The 18,286-nt window shown below is 49.9% G+C and overlaps 8 protein-coding genes across 8 annotated transcripts; 3 read left to right on the top strand and 5 right to left on the bottom strand.

The window, feature by feature from the left end:
• Positions 1-31: 31 nt before the first annotated feature.
• On the top strand, positions 32-709 carry N7511_011125 (uncharacterized protein; the record flags this gene model as incomplete). The annotated part of the gene is made up of 3 exons (XM_057133502.1): positions 32-240; positions 307-484; positions 581-709. 3 exons carry the CDS (start codon positions 32-34, stop codon positions 707-709), a joined length of 516 nt encoding a protein of 171 aa, XP_056978790.1.
• A 980-nt stretch (positions 710-1,689) lies between these two features.
• N7511_011124 (sugar porter family MFS transporter) lies at positions 1,690-3,662 on the bottom strand (the record flags this gene model as incomplete). The annotated part of the gene is made up of 8 exons (XM_057133501.1): positions 1,690-1,874; positions 1,926-2,056; positions 2,118-2,505; positions 2,571-2,812; positions 2,865-3,113; positions 3,165-3,420; positions 3,486-3,537; positions 3,600-3,662. 8 exons carry the CDS (start codon positions 3,660-3,662, stop codon positions 1,690-1,692), a joined length of 1,566 nt encoding a protein of 521 aa, XP_056978789.1.
• Positions 3,663-4,498: 836 nt separating this feature from the next.
• N7511_011123 (histidine phosphatase family protein) lies at positions 4,499-5,529 on the top strand (the record flags this gene model as incomplete). Its single annotated transcript, XM_057133500.1, has 4 exons — positions 4,499-4,674; positions 4,770-5,033; positions 5,154-5,369; positions 5,466-5,529. 4 exons carry the CDS (start codon positions 4,499-4,501, stop codon positions 5,527-5,529), a joined length of 720 nt encoding a protein of 239 aa, XP_056978788.1.
• Positions 5,530-5,757: 228 nt separating this feature from the next.
• N7511_011122 (DASH complex subunit HSK3 family protein) lies at positions 5,758-6,165 on the bottom strand (the record flags this gene model as incomplete). The annotated part of the gene is made up of 1 exon (XM_057133499.1): positions 5,758-6,165. The coding sequence occupies one exon, from the start codon at positions 6,163-6,165 to the stop codon at positions 5,758-5,760; it is 408 nt and encodes a 135-aa protein (XP_056978787.1).
• Positions 6,166-7,096: 931 nt separating this feature from the next.
• On the bottom strand, positions 7,097-9,628 carry N7511_011121 (ketopantoate reductase family protein; the record flags this gene model as incomplete). The annotated part of the gene is made up of 5 exons (XM_057133498.1): positions 7,097-8,792; positions 8,840-9,269; positions 9,331-9,371; positions 9,421-9,541; positions 9,595-9,628. The coding sequence occupies 5 exons, from the start codon at positions 9,626-9,628 to the stop codon at positions 7,097-7,099; spliced, it is 2,322 nt and encodes a 773-aa protein (XP_056978786.1).
• Positions 9,629-13,005: 3,377 nt separating this feature from the next.
• Positions 13,006-15,019, bottom strand: N7511_011120 (ATP-dependent RNA helicase SUB2; the record flags this gene model as incomplete). The annotated part of the gene is made up of 5 exons (XM_057133497.1): positions 13,006-13,070; positions 13,126-13,383; positions 13,440-13,800; positions 13,856-14,266; positions 14,767-15,019. The coding sequence occupies 5 exons, from the start codon at positions 15,017-15,019 to the stop codon at positions 13,025-13,027; spliced, it is 1,329 nt and encodes a 442-aa protein (XP_056978785.1). The 3' UTR covers positions 13,006-13,024.
• A 259-nt stretch (positions 15,020-15,278) lies between these two features.
• On the top strand, positions 15,279-15,902 carry N7511_011119 (ribonuclease P Rpr2/Rpp21/SNM1 subunit; the record flags this gene model as incomplete). Its single annotated transcript, XM_057133496.1, has 1 exon — positions 15,279-15,902. The coding sequence occupies one exon, from the start codon at positions 15,279-15,281 to the stop codon at positions 15,900-15,902; it is 624 nt and encodes a 207-aa protein (XP_056978784.1).
• Positions 15,903-16,917: 1,015 nt separating this feature from the next.
• Positions 16,918-17,490, bottom strand: N7511_011118 (uncharacterized protein; the record flags this gene model as incomplete). Its single annotated transcript, XM_057133495.1, has 2 exons — positions 16,918-17,148; positions 17,215-17,490. The coding sequence occupies 2 exons, from the start codon at positions 17,488-17,490 to the stop codon at positions 16,918-16,920; spliced, it is 507 nt and encodes a 168-aa protein (XP_056978783.1).
• Positions 17,491-18,286: the final 796 nt, after the last annotated feature.

Below are 18,286 nucleotides of genomic sequence, written 5' to 3'. Positions count from 1 at the left end.
CCATGTCAATGATTACCCGATCCCTATGACAATGCCTCTATGTGAGCCGACCCGTCTGTGTGTGATGCTTACTCCTCGGCCAAGTCTTTCCGACGATGAGTTGATCGAGCAGATCACTACTGCTATAGAACAAGCCGAATTGCCCCAAGAATTTCTTTGGAAGAATATTACACCCAAGGCGGGATTTTTAGCTGCCCGCCAGCTCAGCTACAGTACAACGTTGGCCCAGCGCGATGCACGGTAGCGCATACATCATTTTCTCGCCATTCACCACTTTGGCTAATATGTCATCTCTCCCCTCTCTAGGCTATCTTATAGTCCCAGGAAAGAAGAGTTCCGTGTCAATGTTATTCGCACACTTCTCCATAAATCCCACCGAACTTGGTTCATCAGCAGTCTTTATGAGTGTTGCGAAGAAGGGTTTGTCACGAAAGCCGAGGAGAAGAAACTTGACATATATGACGGCCACAGTGGGTGGTTCAGAGTAAGCCATCTCTTCAGAATATAAGCTGACAAACATACACAGCAACTGTCGGCTTCGAAAAGCCTTATTCGTACGCAGTCAAAGATATTGACATAGGAATCGCATGTCCGAAAGGAACACTTCCGCGAGTCATCGTCGAATCGAGGTGGTCCATCCCCCGATCCTCAGATGCTGCCACTCTATGGCTACTGGATGCTGTGCCAAATCTCCAAGTGCTTATCTTGATTGAATGGTGGAATCTCTCAAGAGACACAGTGGCAGGACAGCTTCGTGTCTTTCGACGCTGGACAAAAAACATTCAGGTAGAGGTATAGTCAAAATAGCTATCTTCCACTATTCAGTTTGATGCTAACTTCGACACAGCCCATCTTCCCGCGTCCGCAACATTCCGAAAAACGACGAATCGCACTCACTCGAGTTGAAGTCCTCGGAGCTGAAAATAACCGCTTTGGTGGGTTGATTCTGTCAGTCGATGATCTTCGGGTGAATGCGCTGAAAGCCATGAGGAAAATGCGTTTGAATCCAGCTTCTTAAGTATTCGGACGTATATTCAATTTGCTGTTGTGTTGCTATGTAAATAATATCCTAGCTCAATGAAGATATTTTCAAGTCCTCGTTGTAAGATACAGCGAGAACCCTTGAGATCACATCAGCCCAATCAACGTGTGAATGCACGACGATGTCGCTCAAGCTGCGTTTAGCAACAGGACTCTACCACAGTGGGTCGGCCTAAGTGGACTTCTTGCGAGACTGAATTCTGATGTGCGAATCAGAGACATTATACGACTTGCGTTTTGGTGGCTTTCTGTTGCACGCGAATCCATAAATTACCTGATTCGGGCCGAGTTGAGCAAGTTTCGTCCGCAAATCCGAGAGATTGGGTTGGTCAACGAAGAATTGTATCTGGATAGACGCTAGGTATACGCTTTGGAACCCCATAGTCTCCAGACTTGATTTTGTTTTCCTGACAAACCATGCCCTTAGTTGTTGATCTCAAGGGAAACCGGGATTTCCTGCTCTTTCTCCAGATATAGAGCACTTGATTGAGGGAAACTACTTCAAAGCTTTCCTATGGAAACTTCCGATGCTTATGGGGACAGCAAACATGTTCCTCCTTATGTATTCTTTATAAAAAACGAAGAATTTCATGACCAACAAGCCATGCAACAATCACCATTTAAGTAGCATCACCATAATGACATCGCCTAATTTACATGCTCCGCATATCCAGCACCAACGACAGCCTCCTTTGCGTTCTTCTGAACCTCTTCGTCCTCATGACAGACAAACTGAAGTGGTCTCTTAGTCGAAATGGCATCTGCGTCTCCAGCAACGATGAGGGGTGGATTGGAACGATAGTACGCATCCATATCTTCCAATGTGCGGTTTGCTAGAATCAATCAGCATTTAATCGTAGCAGAAATTGTTGAGTTTAACACACCTGTCTCTGGATAAAAGAAATAAATGATTGGCAGAAAGACTGCATTTAGAACCGTCCAAACAATCCAAAATTTCCAGCCAAGGCTTTGGATTCCGATGGGGGTAATCTCAACGATGGCAAAATTGGTGATCCTGAAAAAAGGAGAATATGAGCATCATGGTCAAATTCGGTCTGGGAGTCTTATTAGCTTACCAATTCGTCGCAGTCGAGATAGCTGCCCCCTTCGTCCTCATGGGAAGTGAATTGATCTCAGTGGGATACAGCCATGGAACCCCCAGCATGCCCATTCCAAAAGCGATATGAAAGAAGAAGAAAAAGGCAACGGAAGCAGTAGCGTAGACTGTGTTCTTTTTGGCCATGTAGAGTAAAACAGTGATAACCAGAAAGGATACGAATTGACCAAACCCAGACATCATCATCAAACCTCGACGGCCGACTCGCTCAACCACCGTGGCTGCGAGACACGAGAAAACAAAATAAGAAGTTGCATTGCACGCCGTCAGCAAACGGGCCATCTTGTCTGAGAGTCCGACCGAGTTTATGAGAACCATCGGGAGGTAGTAACTCATAATATTGATGCCTATTGCATAAATCTCATCAGTGATCATGGCTCGATAATTGTACAGGGCGTGGTCAACAACATACCCTGGAACTGCTGCATAGCCTGCGTTCCGGCACCAAGAAGCAATCGACGAAGAGTTTTGGTATCATTGCTTTTGCTTTGGCGCAAAAGATCTCGCCACCGGACAGTATTGTCAAATTCATAGGTAATACTAAATTTGATCTCATCGAGTTGTGTAATAACAACAGGATCGTCTCTGGGTAATGCCTCGACACAAGCAAGTACCTCCATTGCTTCCTCTTCCCGGCCTTGGATCATAAGCCATCTAGAATTTCGTTAGAGCCATTTCTTGACATAGTCAATATTTCATTTCATACCTTGGGGATTCAGGAAGCCATGGAACGGTAATAAGCAAGACAATGACGAAGATTAGCTGTAGAGAGATCGGCAACCTCCATGCAATGGGACCCTCATGGAATGAAAGCCCATAGTTGATCCAGTTGACAATACAGTATCCACCAACATTAAGTCCTAGATCAAGGATAACCAACTTTCCTCTCCATTTAGCTTGCGCAGTTTCCGTTTGCCAGATGGGCGCTGTTGCTGTATTGATTCCATTTCCGAGGCTAGATACGGTGTTAGTAGGTAGGCTTGATAAAGATACTTGATCTACTCACCCTAACACAATTCGACCGATGAACATCTGTGGCAGACTATAAGATGACGCCTGGAGAATGGTACCGATGGCCATAATGACAGTGCCCAAAATAATAGACTTCTTGCGGCCGAGTCGCTCACCGACAGTAAAGGCAAGTATCGCACCGAAGAAACAACCGATATCGTAGATTGCAGCGACTGTTGAGAGAACTTTGGTCTTGGAGGGGCCAACTAGATCGTGGAGTTCTAGGAAGTCAGGAGTTACCACCACACCACCTGTCAAGAACAGTCTGTTAGTGTTCAAGATATTTCAGTGCACAAGGGCAGGGGAGGGGACATACTAAAGACACCTTGGTCGTAGCCAAAGAGCATCATATCGGTAGCACATGCTACCTGAAATGCCATTCCTATTAGCACCTCTTAACTGAGGTAGTAAATAGACGCAGAAGACATACCGTGAGCCAAAAGGTAAGCCATCCTCCAGTCAACCCGAGATAAGGCTTCTTCGTAAGCGCCATAGTCGAAGATGTATGAGAAATTGAGACGAAACTGTAGAAGTATCCACACCGAGACAGATTGAAGGGTGACTGGAAGCATGCTGGCGACAAGCCTTATATACCTCCTTGGGGTACGAACCGTCCGGTCTCGGCTTCAGACAATCCCGACCCCAGATGGAGACGGCATGGAGACAAGTTGCGGGGGCTTTGCCGTGGCGATCAGGACATTATCCCAGTATTCTGAGCTGTGGTTTCCGCTTCACGGCATCACTCTTTGTTCTCTTACAGTCTTTCCAAAGGATTGCGCGCGGCGAGGGCTTTACTGGTACTCGCGAGAGTGACCACGCCCCTTGAGTACACATTTTTTGGCGTTCGATTGACGAGGAATTCCCAATTCCCAATTCCCAATTCCCAACTCCTAATCTCTCCCCATTTCTCCTCATTTCTCCATAGCCACGAGTATGGACCCTTCCAATGAGGCTAGAGCTAGAGTTGGCTCAGCCAATCAGCATCTCGGCTGGGGCGGAGAATCTCGACGGACCGAAGTATGCGCGGGTGAATATTCCCTAAATCGGACGATGATGGGCTAGAGACTCCGGTGACGGGGAAGTTCCTGGTGCCTGTTTGCCCGACAGAGTTAGTGGAATATCAGACTTTGGGACATGGATCAGACATGGCCAAGACCAGATTCCGAGCTTCCAAGCTTATGTACAGGATTATATAAGGGCTTATATAAGGGATTATCTAACTCTTCCAAGGTTGGAGAGGACCCACCATGACGAAAGGCTGAAATCCAGTCTCAGAGCTTACTCTCCAGATCTCACTCAATCCCACCTTCACAAGTCCAATTCCGCACAATGCCACCCCGCTGCTTTATCATCCGTCACGGCGAAACCGAATGGTCCCTCAACGGGCGACACACCGGTGAAACGGATCTCCCGCTAACAGCCAACGGCGAGAAGCGTATCCGCGCAACCGGGAAAGCACTCTTCGGTGATGACAGACTTGTTGTTCCCAAGAAGCTGGCACATATGTATGTTATAATCCCTACCTTAGTAATTAATCCTCACAATCCACCATAATTATCTATAACATACCTCGAGCAAGATCACAGCTAATACAAGACAGCTTCGTCTCACCCCGCACCCGCGCCCAACGGACCCTCGAACTCCTCGAGATTGGCTGTCGTGAACGACTCCCTTGGACCGAGCAGCGTAAGTCTGAAGAGCAAGAAGCTATTCGGACTGAGGCACGCGTGGAGATCACCGATGCTGTGCGCGAGTGGGATTACGGTGATTATGAGGGGTTGACTAGTAAGCAGATTCGGGAGATTAGGGCTGAGAGGGGAGAGGGGCCATGGAATATCTGGACAGATGGATGTCCTGGTGGAGAGTGAGTTGTACCTTTCTTTTTTCTCTCTACTGTTTCTGTTTCCTTGCTTATGCTAGGGTCCTTGATTGCATTGCATTTCGGCTAAGTTACTGGGTATGCTAATCCAATTGCCTTCCGCAGATCCCCCGAAGATGTCATCCGCCGTCTTGACGCTCTGATCGCCGACATCAGGACGAAATACCAGAGTTCCTGCTTTGGAAAGTCCGATGATACCAAGGGTGATGTACTTGTCGTTGCGCATGGACATATCCTGCGTGCATTTGCTATGCGCTGGGTTGGGAAGCCGTTGACAGAGACATCGCTGATTCTGGAGGCCGGTGGTATCGGCACTCTCAGGTAAGATTGAATATCCTTGACAGAAGCGAAACTGTCCGCGTGTAATGCGTGAAGAAATGTGAAGAGGCAGGTTGAATAGGGCTGACATGACCGCAGTTACGAGCACAATAGTATCAATGAGCCGGCTATCATTCTCGGCGGGCAGTTTGTTGTTGACTGATTGCACTGGTCACTTGTGTACCATGTGCGATACTCGATGCCCAGGTCCAGGTCCAGGTGGACAGAGCAAGTAAATATCACCACCGGAGCTCTGGATGTGAACAAAGTTAGCAATATTCATAGATATAGAATTCAATCCAGTCACATACCAAGTACCAATCCTGGATCCAGGTCCATCTACCCTTGCCATGCAAAACCCCAAATTCAATAATCCGCCAACTCAATCAATTCACTCCTCATCCTCACCCCCCTCCTTCTTGACAGCTCCATCCCTCGAATCTAAATCGGCATTTGCACGAACCCCCTCCTCTCCGAGAATCTTAGCAGACCCCATAAACAACGCACCCATATACCCACCCAAGAAACGCATATCACCAGCCTGGACGGCAGTCATCCGAAGCAGGTTCTCCGTATCAGCCAGGTTAGCGTTTAGCTGAGCCAGTTGGGCGTGTAGGTGGGCATATTGGCGGGTTTTGGCTTGGGACATTGAGGGTGTTGAGGAGGGGATATGGGGTTGCGTGTTGGTTGTTTGGGTAAAGGTTTGGGTTTGGTTGAATGTGTTTTGGGGCATTGAGGGACGGGGGTTGTAGGTTGTTGTTGTTGAGTCTTGGCGACGGTGGATTGGGGGAATGGGCATGTTGGGCGGCTTTGTGGTCGTTTTGTGGTAGGTTGTTGTGGTGCTGAATTGGAATTGTTGGCTGATTGTTGATTGATTGTTGGAGGGGATGTTTACATCACGTGGTGATACGCTATCGTATACTAGACTGTGAATACCAAGTTCCAAGGTTTACCTTATAGCGAAGTTTTATTCTATTTCAAATGTAGATGATATAAGGGAAGCTCTATCAATTCAAAAGGATACAGTCTGTCCAGACCGAACAGTCACACTCATTAATGCCCAGCAAAGCGCAGACCCAGAAGGCAACTCAACATAAATCAACCTCCAGCTCTTTTGGAATGCGCCCAAATCGTAGGGCTGTCAAGACAAGGAAAAAGCAAAGGAAGGAAGTGCCCAGCAAATGGAGGTAAGGGAAACAAAGCAAAGACAGGCGTATACGAGTCCACAGAAAAGGAATGCGCCGGCCCGAGTAGTGTACAGTCATGCAGAGAGATGAGAAGATGGGCAGGTGAGATTGCCGACGACGCTATATCGACATGCTGCGAAAAGACAAAAAAAGATAGGACAGAGAGTGTGAGAGAGGAAGGATAATTGACCCGAATTGGCTCGCGCAGCCTCATTAGAAATCGATAATGCCGCGAAGATGAGTATCGATGCAGAGGGAAATCGGAAACAAAAAAAAAAGGCAAAACGCACACACACCCATATCCCAATCCACTCCGGAAACAGAAAAAAAAGTAAAGCAATGAAGACCCCTATGTCCCTCATGTATATGTAAAGAAACGAAACAGCAGTATTAACCGGTGCCTCCTTCGGGACCGAAGAATGATATTCCCGCTGAATTGACACGCCGTGATGCAAAACGGTCCAAACATGACCAAGATTCGGTGGAGAGTTCGTCCAGGCCGAATGAAACGTGAAGGAAATTGAGTCAAGCATCGGGATGGGTTCAGCGAACAGGTGCTGTGACTCCGGGACCCAGGCTGACTTGACTGCTATGAGATGAAGGTTCAGAATCGAGGTTCGCGCTCGCTCCACTATCACCACTCTCCGCGCTGGCGCTCGCACTTCCGGTCAGACTTTTGTTTTTAAGAGGACCTTTGGCAGGAAACGTATTGCTCACCCCATAGTGTTGTTCAACCTGCTGCGGCCCTACCGCGTTTCCCTGTCCAGGAGGATACCGCGGCACCGGCGTTCGCATGTTACCAGGGGGCGACGGTTGACCGTGAGGTCCATTAGGGGGTCCAAAGCTATGGTCGTGTGCAGTTGGGGGTCTACCCATTCGGGGTCCTGGCCCAGGAGGGCCATGGGGTCCAGAGGATCCGGGTGGTCCGCCGAGGGGAGTTCCAGGTGACTGGCTGTTACGCCGGCTCGTCGGGAAGGGCCTCGGTGGGTAGTCACCCATGTGGCTGGCCGTGAGGGAGTTGGCTCGTGAGTCCATGCTCATCTGGTTTCGGTCAACGGCACCATATCTGTTGGAGGAGTAGCTCATCATAGGGTTGTCCATTAGAGAATCGTGGAGACCCGGAATTTCTTGCATCACACGATCACTCGCACGCTTCCTGCCAAAGTAGCGCCCGAAAGCGGATGAGGAGGGTCGGCTGGGCGGGGCGGACATAGAGAACTCAGGGTTTTTGCGGAATTGACTGTGGGAAGGACCCTTGCGGCCTCGGCGGGAAGTCATGCTCATCATGTCCACACTATCGGGATCGAGGTGAGGGATGGCCATGCTGTCCATGGGGTCGAAGTAGTCCTCGTCCTCTTCGTCAAATGCTGCCGGGGCCCGCGAGGGAGGTCCACGGCGCGCAGGGCCAGGGGGACCACGACGCATACCCATCTCTTGTTCCCGGAGCTGCAGCTCTCGTTGGCGAAGGGCCAACTCCCGCTCCCGCAGCGCGATATCCGTAGCTGGCGCCGATCCGGGCTCAAGGGCGCCATTCCCGTTCTGGTGTGGGATGCTCTCGCCGGACTCATCGTATACTACCAAATGGCTGAACTCTTCGAGCCCTTCCAATGATGGGTCGCGAGGAATCCGGTTGGGTCCCATTGGACCCCCTGGTGGAGGCCCACGCATCATGCCTGGAGGCGGGCCGCGTCTTTGTTGGGGGATGCCCATGCCGGAGGGTGTGCGGCTGGCCCGCATAGCCGGGTGTCCACCATTCATAGCTCCGCCGTTCATAGGTCCACCGTTCATGGGTCCGCCGTTCATCATGGGGCGCTGCTGAGGGGCGGATGACAATCGTGGAGGGGGCTGGCCCATCACTGATGCAGGTGGAGATTCCTGTCGAGGCTTGCTCTGGTTGATAATATTGGCGTGGTGCAGCATCGCGTACAAGGATTCAATCCGGGGAACACGAGTGTTGGACTCGAGAGCGAGCTTGATCGGGGATCCGAGGAAAGTCTCAATCTCCATCGGGCGCCGGGCCTGGAAATCCTGGTACATTATGGTCGGAGCATCCGTGGCGATCATTTTTTCGATCGTCTTCTCCCGGAAATCACTGGGGAACGAGCAGCCTTGGGCCGAGGCAAGCTCCATCAACTCATCAATGACGCCTGTTATCACTTGACGAACGCCGGTTTTCTCGAGAAGCTGTGTGTGGTTGGGGGTTTCGAACAAAACGCTGACGGGATGGAACGCGATCGGGCTGCAACTTGTTAGCACGGGTTTGACGCTGAATCGGACAGAACTCACCCAATCATTCGCTCGAATTGCTCCTGGCGAATGTTCTCCGAGACTTTGCAGTCCACCTGGCCCGAATTCAGGGTCATCGCCAATGCGGCGGCCATGTCATTCTGGATGGAGGTGGGAATGGAAGTTTGCTTGTTGGTTGCGCCCACATAAATCTCGCTCGAGCTTAGATGCTCGAACTCACTGGGGCCAGTCTGGGAGATTTCGACGTTGGAGACGAGGGAGAGGATGACGTTGGTAGGGTACCGTTGCTCGAGATGAGCCTCAATCCCGAGGGTATTTGTGGTGTTGACCAGGATACATGTGTGTTGAGGAGTGACCACGGATTCGATGACCGACGCTAGGTCATAGACATCGGGCAGGGCCTTCACGCAGAGAATGACATAGTCGTAGGCATTTTCACGAGAGGAGGCATCTTCGGGGGCACGAACGACTAGAGACCAGTTAGCCAGTGGCGAAGAGGGGGCGAGAGAGCCTCAGGGGATGCTTCTCACCATGTCGGGGCTTAAATCGTTCGTTGCCGAATGCTTTGGATCTGCAGGGAGATTAGCCATCTGGCTGACCATCAGAACCAGACCACATACTTGAATGAGACACCATATTGTGATACAGCGTCAAAGCCTGATTTCCAGACTAAAGTGACATCGCAGGAGGTTGTGGCCTGCAGACGCCATGACAGGAAAGCAGAAATCGCATTGCCACCAACTGCACACACCGTTAGCTTGCCCATCACGAGGGGTGTTGACAGTGAAGCTCACCGGACAGAATGCGCAAACGTGGAGGAGGAGCCATCGAGGGAAGGCGGGAGTGACCCGGGGAGCAGAAGGCGTGACGCCTATAAGTGAAGTTGACGGAGGGCCAATGGAGAGTTGAAGGAAGGAAGAAGCGTAAAAGGGGAGGAGAGGAAAGATGGAGAGAGAGGGGGCACGTTGGATGTCCTTTGAAGTGTCGGATTGGGGAAGAAAGGAAGATTGTACGCGCTCGTAAGCTTCTTTTTTTTTTTCGATTCAACGTCCCCTCCGGAAACGGATGATAAGTCTGGATGCGGTTATTTGCTTTTTTGTGCCTGTCTGGTCTCTATCTCGTGGTTGATCTACTGGATTTGCGTGTCTATGGAGTTGATTTCCTGTTGGTTCTGATGTGAATTCCTTTTTGTGCCCTCTTCTCTGACTCCTAATTTCCCAATTTTTGTTCTTGTTCCCTGTTCTCTCTCACAATGGGGGCCCTATCTATGGCCACGCAATTAATTCGGGGGAACTTTGGAACTTTGAGAACTTTGAAAACCTTTCAATTTTCAAAATGGGAGAGCTTCCACTGTGAAATATGATTTCCCCCTAGAGATTGTAAAACTAGAAGTGAAGTCGATGGGATATGTTTATCCTGGTATGCACAGAGTGGAGGGCATATCTATAATTATCGTCCTTTTTTTTGTTTTTTTCATTTTCCCGATACAGTTTATTTACAATACCATACACACTTCCATACTTCGGGAATGATAGCTGAGTATACACTTCAATCACAGTATGTAGCAGGATAGCCAAATAGCATATCCCAAAGCTGTACAGCAGTACAGTCAGTCTACGTAACAATAGCTCCCCAACGATTGACGCGTCCTTGATATCGGCCGCGTGCTGGCCTCCGTCACTACATCCACTCGGAAACCCACTATGTGATTCGTGGCCGAGATGCAGACCTGTCAAGTCATGAATCACACAGAACCTTGTTCGGCACTGTGTTTTGTTTTTCAATAGTAAGCTGCAAGTGAATCCTGGTACAAACACAGTGTCCATGCAGCCCGACACGAGCATCCTGGAACTATATCAACCGCAATCAGGGACACAGCTACACAGACATAGACGTGCTGGTCACCCGGCAGCCAAGTACAAAGTACAGCATGGACGTTTGTCGGTTCGACCACATTCAAAATTAACAACTAGACTGTCATACGACAAGGAAACAAGAGGGAAACAAGAGGGGGAGCCCCCCCCCTCGCACTCGCTCCCTCCACTCCGACATCCGACATTCTCGTGAACCTTGAACAATTGAGGGCTTGGAATTACTCTGATGTCGGTAGTCGCATAAAACACAGCAAAAGAGGGACAGAGAGCAAATCAAAATTACAAATACAGCGACTTTTGTTCACTGGCACTCTGCCGTTAGAAGAACACTAACGCTACTGAACAAATCATCTAGCATTACTGCATGGAGGCTGAGTGGCTAAAGTTCCAAGGGATGGTCAGGATCGGCTGGAAGGGGGCGGTGTTGATAATCCCAGCATGCCACAGTGATCGACGTTCCGATTGCAGTTCAATCAAGGGATGTGCCTGACTCGGGAGTTTGATATCGGGGATTTACGATATTGAACGTGGACTATGCAATCGCAGAGAGTAATCCAGAATCCGTCATCCGGGCGATATACGGTAGAAAGCCAGTAGAAAGGGGCTAGAACGTAGAGGATGTTCAAGGCCAGACCTGGATTTGACTGTGGAGCAATAGAATACTGTATACTGGGTACACCACACCACCACATAAACACCGAAAATCCAGACTTGAATAATGCAGGCCGGAAATAGAAGAGCTAGGGGCACGTTTGCAGCATCCCGCAACCAGTATCAAGGTATGTGACTAGGAAAGCTATTGAAAATCCCAGAGCCACACATGTCATTCAAAGCCATTAATTCCCTTAGTTTAGTTCATTTAGCTCGTTTAATACCGGTTTGCCATTAATTAACCCTGAAACTCCATTAATCTGTACCAGGGGCCCAAGCCCTAAACCCGGAAACACGCGGATGCATCGAGAAGGCCTTGTCTCACGCTAGTTCACGCCCGTTGTACTTGACTCAGCGGAGGTTGACAACCAAAGAGGCTCGAAGTCTCTCATTGGAAAACTCAGTCGAAGGTGCACGATCATGTCTCGGCAGTGGCAATGAACCCCCCCCCCCCCCCCCCGGGAACACCGTTCTCGTACTCGCATCTCTATCCCTAAGACTAAAGTGACTCAGTGCCGCTGAAACGAAACCATCTGCCCCTCTGGTGGACACAGAAACCCCCGAGACAGGCTTGGGAGGATTAGCTGTCTTGTGCCTTGTTTTGCGGATGGACGCTAAGCCTGTAAGTCGATCGGGCCGGTGGACTTTGGCGGCCAACCAGCGTTTTTCAACGTCTACTAGTGGGTGCTTTGGGCCACTTTTCTTCATTTCGGTTGTGTGGCTTAAGCCTTGACTGGATTACTTATCGGTAGCTGTTTGGTTTAATTGGAATTACCTTGATGTTGCTTCCAGGGCTCGTATAATATATCATGTCGGGGTGATACTGTAAATGCCCATGGTAGGGATGGAGAATTGAGATTTGGGACCAACATGATTAAATTGATCGTCTGGGGCGGAATTGAGTTGACGTATTCCATGACCATCTAGCAGATCATCCAGCATATCCTAATTTCCATCCCGGATCCATGTGGTCGACGGTTTTCATGGTCATTACTGCTGCAGGCAGGGGAAAGTTTTCTCAATTCGAGGGAGCAGCTGACGAGCAGAAATTAAATAGATTATGCACAGCAAGTCTATGAAACAGACCGACCGGATTCACTTTGATTCGGCGAATATCGCAAACAATGTACAGCTCGATATCATATCATACCATACATATCCAGTACTGGGCAGATAGGGTTGGATCAGTCAGATTACAACATCTGAAATAGGTATCGAGTGGAGGAAATTGCAATGCACATGTACTGTAGAGCTCTGCAAGTCAGATTGGGGGCTCGACTGCAGACTACTGCTCAAGTTGAGGATATATAGGCGAGGTCTCGACGGAGTTCTGCGCGTGGTTATTTGTGGACCTCTACAGATTGGACCCCAGAGCAGATGGGGATGGCGATGATCGATTCGGAGATTAGATGTCTTTTATCCACTCTAACTGGGTCGGATACTTGGCAGGGTCTTGACCACCTGGTCGGATTTAGAGGTCTTTCTTCCGACACGATCACGGTACGGACAAAGCGTGTGCAGGGTCAACCCATTCTTGATTCCAGTGCTATCTTCAAATACATGACAGAGTTTGCCTCACTCTGCAGCAAGGGCAGAGAGAGTGCCCCACGAGAAAAAATGATATCAAAGCCCGAGCTATTGCGCCAGTTACAATCGGAAAGAGAAAAGAAAAATTGGAAAAAAAGTTTTCACCGGGCATTTAAGCCATGTAGGTGGTGGAGTCGACTCCTTCCTCGGGGTATTCACTGGGGGGATGTGAGCGCTTGATCATAAAATTCCTGGGGGTCTGGGGGAACTGACGGGAGGGCAACTTCGAATCGCTTCTCGATCTCCTTGAGGACTTTCTCGTCGTCCTCGTTGCTGACGAAGGAGATGGAAAGACCCTTGGTACCGAAACGACCGGCACGACCGACACGGTGAAGGTAGGAATCGGCATCGGCAGGGAGATCGTAGTTGATGGCAAGGTTGATACGCTCGATATCGATACCACGGCCGAAGACATCAGTGGCGACACAAATACGCTTGTTGAACTCCTTGAACTCCTTGTAGCGCTTGATACTGTGGGAGAATTAGAATTAGAAAGAGGCGACAATAGCGGGCGGAGATGAACATACCGCTCCTCCTGGCTGACACCGGAATGAACAGCGATACTGGGGAAGTTGCACTCGCGGAGCAGCTTATCAAGCTCGTTGGCGCGCTGGGTGCTCTTGACGAAGATGATGACCTGGTTGAACTCAAGGTTGTCGAGAAGCTCGTTCAGCTTGCGGTTCTTCTCCTGCTCGCTCAGCTTAATGTAGTATTGCTGCAAACCGTGAAGGGTGAGCTTGGTGTCGTCATCGACGTAAACCTCGAGGGGGTTGCGCATGAACTTCTTGCAAATGGGACGGATCTCCTGGGAGAGAGTGGCACTGAACATCATAACCTGCTTATCGGCGGGGGTGGCACGGAAGATCTCCTGGACATCACGGCGCATGTCTGAGAGACATTAGTGAGGTTATTGGGGGGGGGGGGTTTTCCTCCGTGAACGTACCGATCTGGTCAAGCATCTTGTCACACTCATCGAGGACGAAAGCCTTGACATTGCGGAGAGACAGCTTCTTGTCGCGAACGAGCGCATTCAGACGACCGGGGGTGGCGACAACGATGTTAGGATAGGTCTCCTTGCTGGACAGAGTCTCGACATCCTTCTGGATAGGGGTACCACCATAGAAGACGGCGGTCTTGACGTCGGGCAGGTACTTGGAGAAACGGGCGTACTCGTTCTTAATCTGGTAGGCGAGCTCACGGGTGTGGCACATGACCAGGATCTGGCATTCACCAGGGACGGGCTCCAGTTGGTGAAGAGTGGTGAGAACAAAGACAGCGGTCTTACCGAGACCGGACTTGGCCTGGCAAAGAACATCGACGTTCAGGATAGCAGTCGGAATGCAAACTTGCTGGACTGTGGGGGTGGGGCCGATGTTAGATTGTGTTCGATGAAATGAGAAGCAAAGGCAATTCGTCTCGCAAGGTCCGTCCATCCTATAGGATCGCGCAGATTGATGCCATGAGGTCATCTTCATCCCCCTCATCAACGTGCGGTGCCTGTAGGCCACCCAAAAATACACAAGATTCATAGGAAACCTGCTCTGCAGACAACATGAGGGACGCTGATAATGACAGCGCTAAAACACGCACGATCCACCAATGCGCCAATCCCCACGAAGAATGTGGTGGTCCGTGATAGAGGCTGAGCTCTGCGCAAGAGTTTCAGGACCTCCGACCATAAATATAATAAGGAGATTGTCTTTTTATTCAAAAGCGCGTATCCTCATGTCGTCTGCAGAATCGAAACAGGGCTGACTGCCAGATATACCGACCGAAGAATCTTGCCGCGAGGATGGACGGACGTTGGAGCTTGGAAAGATGGAGGAACGCTTGTGGGAAATGAGTTAGACTAACCCTCCGATGGATGTTCGAAGCCGCAGTCGGTGATGGCGCGAAGGAGTTCACCCTTCAGGAGGAAATCGCGGAAACCGGTCGAGTGGATACCAACGTAGCTGCCCTTCTTGTCGGGGCGACCACCAGTGACCGTAAGATCACCCTGCTTATCATCGTCACCATTGGCGGCGGCGGGCGCAGCGGTGGTGGTGGGCTGAGTGGTGGTCTGCAGCTCCTCGTCGGAGTAATCGATGAGATCTTCCTCGTGAGACATCGTGACTTGTAAAGTAGTTGTGTTGGGATTTCAAATAAGACAGAAAATGGAGTCAACAGAGATGAAAAGAAGAATCAGGACGTGACGCTGGTTGAATGGCAGGGCGTGTCGACGTACAAAGGTGCGAAGGTTAAGGCGATGAGAAGAGGTTGGCTGAATCACGTGATAATCAGTCTCACCGCTTTGGGACTAGCGGCATAAGCTTCCACATGCAAGTTTGAGATGCAGCAACAACTAGTCAGGTCCCATTCAAGCGCAAATGGCCAAGAACGTGACCAAGAACATGGCCAAAAATGGGCCAAAGGCCAAGGTTAAGAAAGACAACAAGAATTTGCAGGGTCATGTTCGAGCTCGACTGGACTACCTTCACAAAGCAGCTGTCTATCTGCAAAACGTGCAACAGCAGACAGCCCACCAAGTGAACACTGAGGAGACCGGTTCCTCTGCTATGACTCAATCTACACACAACATCTCTGCTGAAAATCAGCGTATCAAGGACCCTTCTAATTCTCGAAAGACGAAAGAACCAATGGACAACCTCTCCCGGGTATGCATTTCTCATCTACGCGGCGTGGCATTAAAGACTCAAATCCGACTGCCGGTTGCACTAAAGAGATCTATCTGCAAGCGATGTGATACGCTCCTTGCGCCTGATGTAAACTGTTCACATAAGATCGAGAATGCGAGTCGTGGCGGCAACAAGCCATGGGCCGATGTACTGGTCGTCCGCTGCTTCAAGTGCGGAACCGAAAAGCGGTTTCCTCAAACAGAGAAGCGTGGAAAAAAGCTTATACAACGTCGTGAGGAATCAGCATTACAATGTCAAGCTACTGCCACAAATGCGGACGTGAAAACTGCGGATGTCATGGAGACGGCAACATGATCAATGCAGTCGAGATGACAACAACTTCATTCCTAGCCCGGTCAACTCTGCGCAGATTTAACTTGTCGTCACACATATCGCATCACATGGTACAACCGGTGACATGGCCACATCGTCTTGAATCTATGGTCATGGGAGGCTAATAGTCTTCGATTTCATATAAGCTGCTGGTCCAAACATGAATTGAAATGCTCGTGGCAACTAAGCTGCACTCTTCGTGGACATGATTGTCAGACAATGAGCATATTGAAGATACACAAGAATCTGCCAAGCAAAGATGAGCAAACTTCGTGGATGCCGCATCCGACGACGGCGTCTCCTCCCATTACGGTCAACCTAAATTTGGACTGATGCGTGAACCGAATTCTCCAACCGAAAGAACGATGGAATTGTGAAACTGCGGAATTATACTGCCAAAAGAAAATTGCAAGCCTTACTATGATATCCTCATAACGGCTAAAATCAACGCAGAAAAGGCCCAGAGCAATGTACACGAGAAATGCAGAGAGGGGAATCGAAACAGTGGAAAAAGCAGAAGCATCAAACCAGAGACAGAAAGAGTCGTGTTTATACACTCGGAAAAATTAAAAATCCTTCATAATCATCAAATGTCCAAGATTTCAAGCAAGATACGTAGTCTGGCCTTCATCAATCCAACTTCAGCGCATCATATACTGCTATCCTATCGAGGTCGTATTCTCATTGAGTCGTCTCGACAGTGCCGTGGGGCATGCAGTTCTTTTATCCAATTGTTCATAACTTAGACGCGCAGACAAATGAAATGATAAGTGGTCCGCGAGGACGGGGTCGGTATATAGTTTTTTGTTTCTTTTTGTTCTGTCGGCCTTCATTCCGGTATTGTGCGAAGAGGAATTGATGTATCAGTAAGACCATCCAGCGGTCGAGTAGAGAGTAGAAGAGAGACATGAAGGAGTGAAGGATTCATGATCTTATGCAATGGCAAGGGCTGTTGGTCTGTCGGTTAAGAAGGTGTTCAGGAAGTATAGGAGTCGATTCATCGCCGTCGTCGGGAACTCTGGTCAATGCGGTGATCCAAGTTCTCGATGCGGCCACGGAAACCTCTGACGATTTCACGGATATGGGCAATCTTGGCCAAATCATTATCCAACTCGTCGATGGAGGCAAGAATCTCGCGGGTGCGGGCAATCTCCGCATCCGCATTGCGAATGACGTTTCCCGCGCGGTCGTAGGTGTTTTGGATGGAGCGCTGCATTTGATCTTCGAGCTATCACATCAACGTTAGAACAATCACTCCCGGGATCGATGGCCTCCTCCACTAGGCGGCACATACATATTCGATCCGATGATGGATTTGAGCCTGCAAGCCGTCGAGCTGGTGCGACAACGCGCGGAGACTCATCGGATCCAACAGCAAGCGACCCTGGCTGCTGGCGGCACTGGTAGCGCGTGAGCTGGAGTTGCTGGTTCTCCCAGTTCCCCGGCCCCTGGCAACCCCATTGCCGGCATGGCCGCCCTGCAAGGCAATCTGTTGCTGCTGTCGGAGGATCTGGATTTCGGAGGAGGTGAGGCCAAGCGAAGTGTCGGGGATCGAGGCTGAGACGGACATTTGGTCCCGGCAGAGACATGCTCCGACCGCGACAGTCTACGAGGCGCCGATCAAACTCGATGTGAGACTGAATGGACCACAGGTCATGATGGAGGATGGGCGGGGGAGGGTGCGGAGAGGAAGAAGAGACTGTGCGCAGTCAGACCGGAATGCGATGGTGTGTGTGTTTTTTGACAGTCCAGTGTCCAGGGAAGAAAATGGGGGTATAGCCTAGTTTGAAAAGGAGAGAAGATGGGGGTATCGGCGCCAACTGACGGCTCAAGTCCAGTTACACCCGAAGGGTCTAGTGGGATTTCAAGTGTTTTATATGCTTGGTCGGAGCACAAGCTCAGGCGCAAACCTGATACCTCGGACCCCCCACCCCTCAAGAGGGGGTTAAGAAGGAGTCCAAAGAAGCAATTTGTGATTGTTTTTTTTTACTGATATTGCATTGCATCTGGTGTAAAATGCACCTGGCCCAAGATGGGGGAAAGGGGGGGGGAGGCTCTGCAAGAACATACACCAATCAATCTGCATAGTAAAATATATGTAATATATGCAATCCAATGTGAACTACTGTAGGCTGTACTGAATAAAGTGATATCTCACGTAGCCCTTCTCACCAACACCTCTCAAGCCCTAACATCGACCGAGTGAAGCCCAAGTATAAAAGCGTCCGAACCATGGATCCAACAGCTCTCCACTCCGCTTTAGCTTCTGCCAGATTTCGCCTAAATCGTGAGGCTGACTTCCCACCTGCCCGACGCTTGGACAGTCTAGACCTCTGTTCCTCTGCCATTACTTGCCCCTTGTCGCT

This window comes from Penicillium nucicola, assembly GCF_028828085.1.
Source record: "Penicillium nucicola strain IBT 29836 chromosome Unknown utg000011l, whole genome shotgun sequence".
Taxonomy (NCBI): Eukaryota; Fungi; Ascomycota; class Eurotiomycetes; order Eurotiales; family Aspergillaceae; genus Penicillium; species Penicillium nucicola.
The sequence above is the reverse complement of the archived record's forward strand: the minus strand, read 5'-3'. Positions and strand labels throughout refer to the sequence as shown.